This window comes from Diuraphis noxia, unplaced genomic scaffold, assembly GCF_037042655.1.
Source record: "Diuraphis noxia isolate RWA-SAM2 unplaced genomic scaffold, SU_Dnox_SAM2 contig0001, whole genome shotgun sequence".
Taxonomy (NCBI): Eukaryota; Metazoa; Arthropoda; class Insecta; order Hemiptera; family Aphididae; genus Diuraphis; species Diuraphis noxia.
Window position 1 is genome coordinate 22,553,193 of NW_028301711.1, and position 15,839 is coordinate 22,569,031.

The following is a 15,839-nucleotide window of genomic DNA, read 5'->3' on the forward strand; positions in this document are numbered from 1 at the left end:
TCTGATATACTATTATCCACACATGAAGTACTGCAAGCATGTTCTTTAAAGATCATTGCTATAAAAATAAATAATAATCAGTTAAGTATAAAATATGTTATAATATGTAAAATTATAATTACAGAAATTAGTAGGAACAGCATTAGGAAATAAAACTGTTTTATCAGGGTTTGAAAACATTTTGTCCTTAAAATGGTCTGAACACACCACATGGTGCTCTGATGATTTTTCTAATAAATCTTGACGACTGCAATTTATCAGCCAATTCTTACGACTAAATTTTTAAAATTATAATTAGATACATATACATAATATATTATAATTTATAAATTAGTGACAGACTAGATTAAACTTACCGCAATTCATCTTTAGGTATCTTAAACATTTTGCACTTCTTCATAGTCAACTTACTAGAATTATTGCATTCTTTCACAATGCATACATTTACCATGATGATAGCACAGAATAAAACAGTTAGAAATTTATGTATTGAAAAATATAAAATGTCGATCAAACAAATAAATTCAAAATACAAAAACAGCGTTAAGTGCAAAGGTGCAAAAGAGTCAGTGAGTCACTAGTCGTACGTAACGCGTATCAAACTATCAAACGGCAGTTCGGCACGGACAGCCGACAGAGCAAACCATGACCAAGTCATGGACCAAACAATAAACATAAAAATGGTGTACTTATCATTACTATACTCAGTGTGAACATTTATACAAACGTAAAAATTCTTTATTATGCCAAGGTAATTTACACACTGTGTACCTCAGGTGTCATGGCTGACTGATTCTCTATTATCGGCCCGCCGCCCAAAAGTGTCCACTTCCTGTTATCATTTCGGGAAAATGATAAGGCTCACCGTCGACTGGAGCAAATATGCTGCTCGTGCCAACTATCGATACGGGTACTATCACAGATTATCTGTGGTACAATGGTGCAGTGTTATTGTTATCAACACGAGTGCAGAAACAAGACACAGTGCATTTTGGCGGTTTGGAGTGTTTGGACTGTTTGGAGGTTTGTACATTAATGGACAATAATTAAATAATGCTGATGAGCGACGAACGTGTGGTATAGTATCAGTGTTCGCGTGTTGTGTGCTCGAGTGCAGTCTGAGTTGGAAAACGGTATAGTAGCCGTGGTTTTTAATTTCTACTGATATCACAACCGTTTTGTATGATTATGTTTTACCCATATTTTAGTAATATAAATATTACTAGGATTAGTAGGACTAGGATTTACTACTGTATCGTATGATTTAAAATAGTATAGAAGATGTTTTTATAATACCGAATTCGTGATTGGTCGTTTATTGTCTACTGCGTGGCGTTACCTTAACAGGGATTACGAAAATTTAAAATGTAAGTATTATATTTTGGAGTTTAGAAAACCATCTAGGTTTTATAACGTTTTTTTTTCAGATTTTTCTTGGTTGTCTTTTGGAAATTCTTAGCCACTGTTTTTTAATAGCCAGTTTTTAGCCATGTCTTCATCCGATGCTTCTACATATCTCTAAATTTGTTTCTCATGATGGGGTAGGTACAATTAAATTATGATTATAACTCTCATATATTTTATTTCATATTTAAGACTAATTTATTTTTTAAAGATATATTTATAACATTTTTACTCATACTTAATTACTTTGTTAATGATATTATAGTGATATAGAAATGGTTTTAAATCCACAAATACTTGCTTTTTTATTTTTTTGTGGTAAGTATAACACCAGTTGAAACATCTGTTGATTTAAACCATTTAAATCATGTTTTAAGTATAGTTATTATGACTTAGATCATATAAGTACAATGGATAGCCACAGCTGAACCTTATGTAAAATAAGAATGCTGAATGTTATAAATATATTATCAAGGGGACATGTAGCTATACTGTCCATATTGTGTTCCTTTTTTCTTTTTATCGTTATCTACTATTCTATAAACTAGTACTTCAAATTATATTTATCTGTCCACTGTTAATAATTTTATTTATCTTGAACTACAATGTCTACACTCTATGGCATACACCTATAAAGATTTTTTATATTCTAATTATGTGTATATAATTTTTGTGTTCTTAATTATATTTAAATCTCAGATTTCTAAATTATACAATACACATATTTCAATACTGTCAACTCTGTGTCTCTGTACCTTAAAACTATATAAGAGTAACTTAAAGCAGCTAGCTTCTGTGCATGGTGGCTGAAAGGTTTGTGGCTACTGGGTGTCGTGTCGCGTGTCGCCTAGCTTGCATTTTGAAAAAATTTACTTGTAAAGCAAATTTTTAGTCATGAAATCATGACCAAACTTAAGAAATAAAATGACAAGAGTTAACAAAAACCAATCTATCAAAGGGTGGTCTGTTTATAATATAAAAATTGGTTGTTGTCTAAGGTTACTCTTGTATTACAAGTTGGAGTTTTTGGTATATCAATCTGTGATTGTGATATTCTTACTATAAGTATTTATTTGATTTTTTTTTTAGTTATATGTCAAGTACGTTGGTCAACTGGATATGTATATCAAGTATTAGTGCTTCATTAACATTCATATGGCTACATTATGGAAAGAAAAGAACTAAGAACTGTACCAAAGTAGTGTTCTATGAACCTACAAACATAAAAACCTGCAATTGTCTATGCTCATATGATATTAATTGTTTAATTGAAAATTGTCCAAGCTCTAAAACCAGAGAAATTATTTTGTGTTTACAAAAAGCAAGAAAAACAATGGATATTTGTATGTTTGTTATATCTAATAAGCCGATTACAGCGGAGATTATTGCTGCCTATAAACGGGGAGTACTTATTAGGATTATAGTTTCTAATTGCATTTTATTTGAATCAAAAGAAATTAAAGTCCTTAAGACTATTGGCATTAAATTAAAATACCAAAACAATTCTAGTTCTAGTTATATGCATCATAAATTTGCTATTGTTGACTCTACATGGTTAATTCAAGGTTCTATGAATTGGACACATCAAGCTACTTATGGCAATTGGGAGAATTTTATAATAACAGATTTGCAAAGTTTAATAATTCCATTTTCCGTAGGTTTTGAAAAAATATGGGAAAAAACTATTTTAGTTGCATAAAATATCTGTATTTTAAATATTCAATTGGAGTTTAATGTAAATTAAATATATTTATCATATTATTTAATGTGTTAAGAAAAGTTATTTGTATTTTTTCAAATATTTTATTTTTTATACCTATTCATATTTGAAAAATTATACTTGGGTACTATCAAATTTAAACAAGGCAATTTGTCAGGTTAATATTTTTATACTAAATTCTACATTGTAGATATTACATAGTATTAAATTGTTATTAATATGTAAACATAATAAAAAATGTATGAAAATATTGGTAATATTGATGTGTAATAGTTTAATGTACAGTTTTGACACTGTACAGGGTGATTCTTTTATCATTGAACACTCATTATTTCAAAAATTATTAATGTTTTTGAAAATATTATTTTACATAGTTTAAAGTTGTTAAAAAGCCAACGTTTTTATTAAAAAATTATATTTTTAAATATTTTTTATCCTTATAATTTTTTTACTTTTTTGAATGACAACATAGAGTTTTAATTTCATATTCCAAAGCAGAATATTTTTCTTAATATTTTGATTCATAAAAATTGAATTTAGGATGAATTTATGAGTTATAAGAATTTAAAGTTTAGACAAGCAGAGTAGTGGACAAACATTTTGCGGGGTAACCCCGTACTACTCCACTCTGCCAATCTAAACTTTAAATACTTATAACTTACTTATGAACTACTCGTCCTAAATTCGATTTTTATGAATCAAAATATTTAGAAAAATATTCTGTTTTGGGATATGAAATTAAAACTCTATGTTGTCATTCAAAAAAGTAAAAACATAAAAAAAATTAAGGATAAAAAACATTTAAAAATATAATTTTTTAACAACTTTAAACTATGTAAAATAATATTTTCAAAAACATTAATAATTTTTGAAATAATGAGTGTTTAATGATAAAAGAATCACCCGGTATATTGTGTACAAGGTATTGATATTGTTTACTTGTTAGATCATATATTTTTAATATAAACTATAAATCATAGAGAAACTAAATACTGGTGCTTAAACTTAAACAGAATTTAATTTTTTAATTTTTTAAATTCTCCATGGCTCTAGTTTAGTCAATTTTGGGTTTAGGACACAAGTTGATACATCAAAATGGCTTGAAAAAAATCGATAAACCCGAATATGATATTCAAATTACAGGTTGCCATTAAAAAAATGTAAGTTTTATTGCGCATGCGCAAGATACATGAGTTAAAAAAATTGTAAGTCGTAGAAATTTATGATCCATTAGTCTAGTTTAATGTTCCGCAAACAGAATTGAAAAATATTTTCATGGTAATGAGTGGTAAAGTGGCCCCTGTTTTTTGGGACACACGGTATATGTAGGTACACAACACACAAGAAAATATGACATAATAAAAGAATCACATTATTATAAATGTACCTAACATTTAACAAATTAAAATCTTAAAATCTTTCATGAAAAGAAATACTAGCTGAACCCGTGCACTTTGTAGCCCTTTAAAAATTCTACCTCTTATATGATTAAAACTATGTGTTAAATTAATTTCCTGTGATTATGCTAGTAGTATATTTTTATGCATATAGATTGATAATGGTTAAAATATACTAAGTAATAATCTTACCACAATATTCAATTTAGTTTATCATTATGTAGTTTAATCAAGAAAGTTTAACAATTCAAACATTCAATTAAATAATATTTAGGCATATCAATTTTTAACAACTTCTACCCATAGGTCTAAAATATCTCTGTACCAAATAACCAAATATCGTCGCTATTGGTCCAGCCAACAAACAGACAGACAGAAATCCATTTTTGTATATATAGATAGATATTACATAATAATAAGTCATTTATTGAGATGAATATTTAACAATATTTAACATTATTAAAATAATCAAAAACAATGACTAATCAAGTATAAAATATCTCTTTGATTATACAAATATTTAAGGAAAAATATAGTATGTTAAACTAATATTTATAAATAATAATTACAGTAACTTCCATACTTTGCGCAACTAGACATTTGAAGTAGGGGGTGCTTAAGCTCCAGGTTTTTCTGTGACTCGATGGGACCTAACACCACTATTTGCCTATATGTTTGCCTATATTAACCACTAAAACAAAACAAAAACCATAGTTCTGGTTCTACAGAGGACAGTACAGGGTTATCAGGGAATACCAGATCATATTAGTATGTTAGGTACTGATTAAAATATACCATACATATGTATATATATATATAGCACAGACTATTTAAAATAACTAGACCGCTTCGACATCCTTATTTCTAATAAATTAAAATCAACACATCCAATAATTCAACATATAAATAACAAAATGTTATATTATAAAAATTACTATTGTGTTATAATTATAATTCAATAATTTTTTTTTTTTAATTCTTAAGCGATTTTTAGGGGGTGCTAAGGACCCAAAGCACCCCCCTAGTTGCGCTAATGTTTCCATATTAATGATGACAATGAAGAGTAAACAATAAAACTTTTAGTATTATATTTATATGTATACCTAATTAATAATTATACTATTTATAATAATATTATATTAATAATTATATTAATAATAATATAATATATAATATTAATAATTATACTATTTATAATTATTAATTAATAATAATAATTAATAATTATTATTATTAATTTATAATAATAATTATTGTAAATACCTATTGCCTCATGATAAAAAAAAACAATAATCATATGTAAAATTTAAATTAGTTATCAAGTAAACCACTTAAAATATTGAAAAGCTAAATTAGGACAAATATTTGTCATGTGGGTAAAGTTGGCACCACCACTTTAAAAACTATTTTCCCTAAATAAACTGGTCAAATCAAACATACAGACAATTTTTTGTTTTGCATAAATGTAGCTAGACGCTTCTTTAAACTGTAAAACAATTTTGAAGTCTGTTCGGAAATAACTCTGCTAGTAAATTGACAAACAAGTGAAATAATTTGTGTTGAAATAGCCAGCAACATGTCTCACTGTGTGAAAGCTAGATTGTTACATTACATTTATAACTTAGTTATAATATTATAATAATTAGAAAATTAACTAACCTGAGTAAAAATGTTTAACTAATGTCTAATTTAAAGATGATATATTTAATCGCTCAGAAACATTGTCAAATATAACAGTTAACTTCAAATTTAAATTCATAAACAATTTTACCACACAGTTAAATATAAATAGACGGAAAAATATGTGCACTTATTTTATGTATTTTATATCAAGTATTGTTTTCCATGAACCGTACATCTGACATGAGGTAAATTGTTTCAGGCAGAGGTTTTGGTTGAGGTGACAATAGAGTTAACATTTGTTCTAGAGGGGAAAAAATGTATTAAAATGGTTGAACATCCAAATGTTGTAATATATTGAATGTTTCCAAAAAATACTTACCAACCTAACCAGCAACACTAGTCTTAACAACATCTACCATTCTACTAAAACTTAATATGTGATGCATCATATTTGGCCCTGAAAAATTTGTCAAAAAATTTAAAAAAAAGAAAAGATTTTATGGAAAAATATTCCTATTAAATAATATTATATATAATACACTAAATGTTAATATTTAACAATTTACAAATTTGTAACAGATTCAAGTTTTGTCTCTAAATCAGTTTTTTGTGTGTCTAATGGCATCAATGTATTTGGAATATATGGCGCTCCAATTCTATATACTTTTATGTCACAAAATCTTACTTCACAAGTGCGTGGATGTAGTACATTCCCTAGGACTACCGTAGCAGAAACCTACGAGTGCTCACTAGAAATCCTGTCAAATAGGCGTCGGGACTAGACCTTCGTGACTTCATGAAAATGGCCATAGGAAAAAAAAATTAATTTTACGTCCTCTTAAAATCAATATAAGTTAAATCAAATTTATAACATCACAAAGATTAAAATTAATTTAATTGTTAAATTATTTATGATCAATATAATATTACAGAACTTTTTTATAAGATAAGTTTTAACCATATATTAACCATACACCTGTACATATGAAATTTCATTTAATACATCCAAAAAATGAGTAAAACTTATCAAGAATAGAATTTATTGAGACATACAAAAATATTCACTTTAGTTGCTTTTGTTGACAGAAATAATTATTAATATACTGTATGCCTGAAATTTCTTTTTTTAGCTTATGTTAAAAATATTCTTATTAGAAAAGTTTTACTGCAATCACAAATAACAATGGTCTTATTCTGAGTATGGTGGGTTAGATGTGTATTTTATTTATTTCAAGAGAATTTTTTACTTTATAAGACAAATAATATAATTGTGGGTCTGTCCACCAAAACTTAAGGCAATATACAACTGCCAATAAGCACACATTTTTATCTCAATAATTTGGGATTTACTAAATTAAAAACAAAAAATTTGCTGATATTTTTGTATAAAATTGACTATAGTATCAAAAGACATTTGGGTCAAAAACAAATTCAGATTTTTCAAAGGAAACAGATATTTTAGAAGTGTAATGTAAAATTCTTAAAAAAATAAATAAATTTTGTTATGTATTGCAAGGAGTGTTGACTGCATCGCTTACCACATACAAGTTTCATTAGGCAAAGCCATTTATATTATTTTGTCTTGCAGCCTATTATAGAGGTACATACATTAACCAATAAGTAATATAATAATAATCTTAATGGATATACTTACTCCACCACTTTTTGATAAAAGAACAACTTTAACAAATACTGGGATATCTCTCACTAGTTCATTGTATAATCATTCTTGATCGAGTACAAGAATAACATCAACTTCAAAAGCAAGTGCAATGCGGGTCAAATACTGGTACCTTTGTCTTTTACCCAACCACATGTGTTAATTATTAATCCAGAACAGTTAACTGCAAAAAATAATTAATACGGAACTTGGACATAATATAATATATTAATTACTAAATATATAATCTTAAGCTAATTAACATTGAATATACAACTAAGGAAGAGCCCAATTACAACTAAAAACTTTTTTTTTAACTACAATTATTATTTAATATTTTAATCTTATAGAAGACAATTAATTACTAATTTTTAAACTACAAGACAATAATAATAAAATATATATAAAATATTTATAAAAAATATAGCAACTAGGAAGTTCTGATATTTAAATTTTAAAACCTGCTAATTACAAGCATGTGTTATATAAAAAAAATTAAAACTAATAGCCATACAAAAAATATAAATATATTTTATAATAGAGTATTTGATTTATTGTTAATATGAAACAATATAATTTTAGTTGTTACTTGTTAATATTTATGTAGTCACAGTAATGAGTTATTGATTGTTTTCAATTAAATATCAGACATCATTGAGATACTGAATAAGTCAAATTTTACGCATCTACCTATATTTAATGTAAAATGACTAAAATTCCACAACACATATAGGAACTTTACCAGTGTAGTAGTATTTTTAAATTTTTTTAAAACACTAACTAATAATTTATATTAATTAAATTAAATTTAAAAAAAAAAAAAACCTAATGTTCACACACTGATAAATTAATAAAATTTAATAATAAAATAATAAAATAAAATAATATAATAATATAATATTAATAATAATAATAATAATAATATAATAAAATAATAAAATAAATTTAATAATAAAAATTCTTTGTATTTTTTTTTTAAATAATAAAAAACACTACAACAAAGATAAAGTTCTTCCCTACCAAAGTGGAATTTTGGTAATTTATACTAATATAAATGCAAAGGGAGTATAGTATAGTAATATAGTAAAACAGTTTTTTCTGTTATACGTTTCTTAAGATGGAGAGACAACTCATGCATGTGTTCCATCCTCTTAATAAATATTTATAAAATATTGAAGGTAATACTGAACAATTATAATTTATAATTAAGCTAAAATTCACGTTATTCTATATTGACCCATATATTTTTTAAATAATATACCTAAACATATAATAGATGTAAATAAAAATTACTTCTAGGATTTTCATTAATTTGTTGATGAATAACTTCAGCCATACGTCATATTAAAGTGTTGTGCAAAGTTGAATTAATACTCATATTTGTATGTCCATAGTGATGCTTCAGCTGGTCTTTCTACCATGACTGTTCCTGAAATTATTCTTCTCATTAGGACTATATTCAATTATGATGAATTTAAAATCTTTACAAACCAATGGTTCCTGAAACTGATATTTGTCCTGACTCGAGTCCAAGTCAACATAGATGGGTCTACGGCCAAGAGCATTCATTATACACTATAGTTCAGTAGTATTCTACAAAGAGTAGATTTACCAATTACCAACATCAGCCGGACCGACCACCATTGTAACAGGGAAAGATAAGGTCTTTTCTTTTTCTGATTTTAGTTGTAGTTATTCTAATGATGCATGACCATTTAGATAAAACATCTAAAATATTAAACAATGTTAAAAAATTTAGTTTGTTTTCCAACTGATAAGTATTCAAATATATAGCTTTTTTTTCTCTTATTTTATTGTATAAATGAAACTAAAAATAAATTGATTTACCAGGCGTTACATTACAGCCAACTGTTTATAAATATTTCACAACATTTTAGATATTTAGATTAAAATTTATTAAAATAAAATAATTAATTTAAAAATTATTTTTATTTAATTTTACAATCATACATCTAGGTGCAATATAGAAAAGTTGAGTACAGTATAACAGTACAACCAAACCTGTGTTATTATCTTAAACATGAGAGTTAAATGAAGTTTAAAAAAATTATTTCTGTAAGATATTGGCTTTTTTAATGTATTGTAATTTTTCTGTAATATAATATAACATATAATTATACCATTACTATATAAATTAAATTAACTGTAGATTTACTATTAGCTGACCTCGTAATGAAATCATTAAGTAAATTAAATAAAAATTTATAGCAATAGGTATACATGTGATTTTAATGTTTTAAAAACAATTATCACACTATCATGCATAAACATCATAATATAAAATTTATAAGTAATTTCCACTAAATATATTTATTAAACAATGTCATTATTCTTACCATTGGGGTCTCTTTGGATATATAACTTATTCCTTTTTCCCCTCGTAATTTTGATGACCACCTTTGCCATATAAATACCGCTAGTTTAGCTCCAAAATAAAATATATAAGATTTTCCTTTCACTATTTCTGTTCCAAAAATTTCTGCTAGTCCAGTTTTTAACTAAAAAAATAAAACATAAATATATTATGAATGATGTACCTAATCCATAAAGGAATATATTTAAGTGTTTTTAATTCTCTAATTGCACTTTAAGCATGTTTATATTTACATAGATGACTCAGGATCCTCACTATAGGTGTAAAAATAAAAGTCACTTGATACTAAATTATATTTAAATTCATTTCATGAAATAAATACAATAATTATTGTAAATATATTTAAAACAATTGTATTATTATATTATTATTAGTTTTTTGTGTATTTTAATTACATTTTTAAATGATTTCTTTTCAAATGCACCTTATAATTAATAGAACATATAAATGTTTACTATTTATTATTAATATTAATCAAGAATAGTCTTGTAAAAAATACCTGTTGAAAGTATTCAAGTGCAAATAAAGATACTTATTTTGAAATGTATTAAATACCTACTTGAATACTCAGTAAAAATAAGTACTTATGGATAATTTCAAACAGTGATGTGACGAAGGGGGTAATAGAGAGACAGCCGCCCCGCGATTTTTTTAAAATAAAATTTTGTGTTATTTTAATTAATCTCATAATATGGTTCTAAAATTGCCTAAAAGGGGCAATTTACCCATGTTATGATTTTATAAGACACTGTTAAGAGGGAGATGTAAACCCAATGTTTATTGTTAAATAATAGGTGATCGTAGGTGGGTGGGTGGTCATAGAAAAATTTACTTGCCTCTGAAAATTCTTTATTTTGCCACGCCATTAAGCTCAAATACCTACTTTCAATTTTTTTACCTTATAAACTAATAAAAATGTCATGTTTTTATAGATCATTTTATACTATATCATATGGTATACCAATCAAATTAAACAGATCTGATTTTTTTTAAAGTGTTAGAGTATGCAGTGGAGTATAATTCATAGAGAAAAAAATCAATTAAAAATTTTATTTCATATTACGCGATTAAAATTTAAATTAAAATACCAAGAAAATGTATAGATTAAAACAAATAAGTATTTGATTAATTAAATACATATACTTTGGGAAAGTAATTAAAATGCTTTGTTAAAATATTTTTAAATGTAATTAAAATGTATATTTGAGAAACTAAAAACTAAAAAGTATTTGAACACTTTTACTCAAGTAGGTACTTCACAAGGCTGATTAATAATACCGACGATACCATGATAATTTGAAAACTATTTCATTTAGGTACCAATGGTAGGTTAGGGGCGGGGGGCCGTACCATTAATCCATTAAATGTAATATTATTTTAATATTATACCATACTATCATACTAACATAACAATATTGAAGATATTATAACAAAAACTAATAATATGTAATATTGTGTAGATACTCGAGTCTAATTTTATTAACATTGTTATACAATTACTGGCTACCATTATATTAAAATAATGTATCAGATGTACCATAGATAAACCATTTTTGATAAATTTAACAAGTAATACTACATGTCTACATATTTTATACACAGGACTATAGGTGATACTTACTTATAACACAACTGTTTCATTTATTTTCTCGACTTCAAATCTAAGTTCATTGTCAGGTTCCAATTGAAATTCCTGATCTTCAATTTGAACTTCTACACTTTCTGACATGATTAAAATGTAGCATGTAGGTATATTCAATATTTCAAAGCACTGCAAACACATATAAAAACATTATTAAAACTCTAGTTTAAACCTAAGTATAACAAGAAAATAAACGACTCAGCATCGCCATTTAGACATTTTCTAAACGAAATCAAGACACACAAGATATATGCTACCTAATCATCTCAATGTCTTACAAAAGTTAGTTCATTAATTATATCAAAAATAAACTTACAACTACGGAATACGGATACCGTTGACCAAATAGTTGAATTTGATCATACGCTATTTAGTATATTATACCCATCAAGATGTATAATACACCCGACAACTATGATAAGAAATACACATGCGCGATAAATGTCCATGATAACATAACAATATACAAGCGATAATTATATTCTTAGATCATATACAAATATACAATGGATAGAGCTACTGGCTAAATATATGAAGCCAACAAAACTAAGGTGAATCGTCGAAACTGCGCATGCGTGCAATTTATATCTCGCGCAGTCGCGCGGTTGAACCGCAACACCACTGCGGCACAGTCACTGTGATCTAAGATATTATATAAGTAGTAATCACCGTCAGATGTTGTTATCGAGTTAATAGACACGGTGTATTTTGTTTTTGGCTTCAATTCAGTATAATATTGTTATACAGTGTCGTGATAGGGAACGGCTCCTACAATATACTAATCTCTGTGTTACCTATTAGATCATAATATACATTATACAAGTATAATAAGTATATTACCCTATGAGACACACGATAATGTTGTCCTGAAAGATTATTCATTGTTATTATTAATATTATTCGTTGTTGCATAATACTGCTAAACTCGTAATACCAGTAGGACGTCGCTCGAGACCCTGTCATACCCATCGCGTCGTAAAATAATTAAAATTTCGTCGTCACCCAGCATACGGTTAGTACTCTCCATTCACGCGATCCCGTCGAACGGTACAGCGGGTGAAAACATCGACAGCGCTTTGTATCAGACTCGCGGAAAACGTCGTACCGACTGGCGTGCGCGCTACGCCCGTTCTCAGTCGTTCACCTCGCGGGATTGCCGATACCCCTCCGCGCTCGACAGTCCGTTCCGTTCTATTACTTAATTAGCGAGACAATCGTCCCGTGTACCAGCCAACCGCCATGGCCGCTTTTAGTACCGCGTTCGCGGTGACTGTCTGCTGTTTCGCATTGTTCGGTTCGACGTTCGTGTCGTCCGATGGTGCTGGTGGAAATCCGTCCAAGAGCGTTCACCTCGGCGGTGGCAAAGGACCGATCGAAGGAAAACAACAAACGCTCAAGTTCCTGTACTGGTGAGTGTGGAAACCGTTCGCCGTTTAACAAAGCCGAATGATTTTCTTTCCTCTTGGGGCCTCAGATTTTGTCGTTATTTTATTACATTAAATTTTTGTCATTTTATTTTTTGGTTAGCCGCGCGAACTTGGGTTATCGACCGTGCATGCCCCCCTCCCCCCCCCCCATAAGGTAATTTTAAGAGGAGGAGCATAATGAAACTAGATTCTTAAACCTATTATTCTGGACAGGCCTAAAATTATTAGTTCACTCATTATACCTACGTAAGTTAATAACCATTAAGTAAAAGCCTATAGTACCAAGTATGGTATTTAATATTTAATTAGTAGCTAAATGGATTCAAAACATATATAATTTTTTTTTTTGTATACCTATATTATTGTTTTCTAGGGGAGAGACATGTCCTCTTCCTTAATGTGCGCCCTTGTTAGAGACCCTTATTTCTAGCATTTTTTCTGTCATTAGGATTACTATTAGTCATCTAACCATACATTGCAATGAGTACTGTGCAAGCGCTGCACTTACAATTATAATTATTTAGCTACATACCTAATCATTTATTAGAAATAAGGTATTATTTAATGAGCATTTACTTATTTTGTAAGTAGTCACTTCCTTAGTTGTTACGATATTTATCCCTTGAATTACATATTTAATTTGTGTACATTAGTGAAGTTGGTAATTCCTATTGTTGTCCACACTTTTATTCAATATAGGTAGGTATATTTAATTTTAAAAAAAATGACATAATATGGTTTGTTGCTGTAGGTACTAGGTACATTGATACACTTTTACAAAACACTTTCATTCTTACTTCATTATTTTAAGCACATATTTTTTTTATCTATTGCAATTTTTCAAACTCCCACTTTTAAGCATTTGATTTTAAATTTTAAAACAATATATTTTTAAACCTAGGTATATTATTTTAGTGTCTTATTGTATAGTGTTATTTTATTGTTATTTTTTTTTCAGTTACTCTTGCGGATATCAAAAAGCATTTGATCAATACTCAAGTATTCTTAGTGAAAAATACCCTAATCTTCACATTGATGGAGCAAATTATGACCCTTCCATGGCACACTTACTAGCTGCCAAAATATTGGTATGTAGATTTTGATAATATTATGATTATCTATAAACATTTTGAAAAAAAAATTTTTAGAGCCTTGCAAAAATGATAATTATAATTGCTATTGGATCTGGAATCAACTTATTCGAATATATTGGAAAGCAGCAACCAAACTGGTGGATCTGGTGTACATCTAATAAAATCTATGCTTGTCTTGTGGTATTTTTTGGTTCAAATATGTTTGAAGGAATGCTTATTTCAACTGGTGCATTTGAGTTGTATTTAAATGGTAAGCATGTAAAACATATTATCCCGTTGGGATATTTTATAATATAGATTTATTCATTTACAGATATTCCTGTTTGGTCGAAATTGGAAACTGGAAGGATTCCTCAACCTGCTGAATTAATACAAATCATTGATAACTATTTATTGTTTGAAAATCCATATTCTGCATAAGTATATGCGAGCATTTAATTACCCAAAAAATAATTTCTTCTTTAGTCATATAATATCCTGTTTTTTTTTTTTTTTTTTTTCATAATTCAACAATATTTACCATTGTTTTATTAAATGCTTTAATGATTACATCATTAGTAAATAAAAAAAAACATTATAAAATTTTCCCATTACTCCTAGTGAATCAGAAATGGCAAATTATGTCCCCATACTTTAGCAAAAACACAAATCCTGTAATTGACATTTTAGGTTTGTGTCTGTAAAATCATAATATAAACAAATTGTTCCAAATAAATAATTATCAAACGTTTTCCCATTTAAAATAATTACTATATACTCAAATCATATTAACATGGACAAATTTATAAATAGATTTAATTAAATTTTAAATGATGCTGATTAATACTAATTTTATTTGGAACTAATATTGTCAATAATTTGTTATTAGCCTAGAGATAAATTTTTGGTTCTTATTTGTTATACACATGCCACATTTATAAACACTTTTAAAAATTGATTCTGTTGCCATATTTTCTGTTCATCAAATTAAATGTTTTTCTGTAAAATAAAAATTATAATATAATTGATGAACTTGGGTAATCGGTTTACTATGCCTGTAATAAACCATTAATGGTTTTAAATTATATACATTTATACATTCCATTCTGTTATTTAAGTTGATGGTTTTGTACTTTTTGAACTGATAAAATAAATATTGACAAAAACGTATCATAATATGTTAATGTTACATTTTCTTAATTTATTATAATATTATGAACTCTTGATGATTATTGTTTTATAAATTAAAGGTTTCATGGAACGTGTATATGTTGAGTAATTTGTTTCCAAACTACCACTTTTCAAATTTTAACCATTAATGACTTGTTAAAAACATTCCATAGTTGACTTATGATGACTTAAATATTTTAATCCGAATTTTAAAGTAAAAATAATCTTATTTTCTTTTCAAATTTTCAAATTGTATTTTTAATGAATGAGTGTGTTTGATTTTTATATTGAATCCATTTGTTTGTATTTTATAATATTAAATTAACTT

At 27.2% G+C, this 15,839-nt stretch overlaps 2 protein-coding genes and 1 pseudogene across 5 annotated transcripts; 2 read left to right on the forward strand and 1 right to left on the reverse strand.

The window, feature by feature from the left end:
• The first annotated feature begins 872 nt into the window (after positions 1-872).
• LOC107165035 (mitochondrial cardiolipin hydrolase-like) lies at positions 873-3,165 on the forward strand. 3 transcript variants are annotated; one of them, XM_015513085.2, is made up of 3 exons: positions 943-1,367; positions 1,428-1,541; positions 2,494-3,165. In XM_015513085.2, exons 2-3 carry the CDS (start codon positions 1,534-1,536, stop codon positions 3,101-3,103), a joined length of 618 nt encoding a protein of 205 aa, XP_015368571.2. In that variant the 5' UTR covers positions 943-1,367; positions 1,428-1,533; the 3' UTR covers positions 3,104-3,165. The 3 variants fall into 3 exon arrangements, with proteins under 3 accessions (XP_015368570.2, XP_089074512.1, XP_015368571.2); XM_015513084.2 differs by lacking the exon at positions 1,428-1,541 and having other exon boundaries at positions 873-1,023; XM_089218386.1 differs by lacking the exon at positions 1,428-1,541 and having other exon boundaries at positions 940-1,367.
• A 1,761-nt stretch (positions 3,166-4,926) lies between these two features.
• Positions 4,927-12,371, reverse strand: LOC107165039 (polyribonucleotide 5'-hydroxyl-kinase Clp1-like; annotated as a pseudogene). Its single transcript, XR_016190084.1, has 8 exons — positions 12,158-12,371; positions 11,821-11,970; positions 10,162-10,323; positions 9,296-9,532; positions 9,098-9,233; positions 7,799-7,988; positions 6,524-6,601; positions 4,927-6,445 (listed from the first exon to the last, which is right to left on the reverse strand). The product of XR_016190084.1 is annotated as a polyribonucleotide 5'-hydroxyl-kinase Clp1-like (transcript).
• Positions 12,372-12,590: 219 nt separating this feature from the next.
• On the forward strand, positions 12,591-15,608 carry SelT (selenoprotein T). The gene is made up of 4 exons (XM_015513067.2): positions 12,591-13,250; positions 14,227-14,356; positions 14,417-14,612; positions 14,676-15,608. The coding sequence occupies exons 1-4, from the start codon at positions 13,081-13,083 to the stop codon at positions 14,780-14,782; spliced, it is 603 nt and encodes a 200-aa protein (XP_015368553.2). The 5' UTR covers positions 12,591-13,080; the 3' UTR covers positions 14,783-15,608.
• The last annotated feature ends 231 nt before the right edge of the window (positions 15,609-15,839 follow it).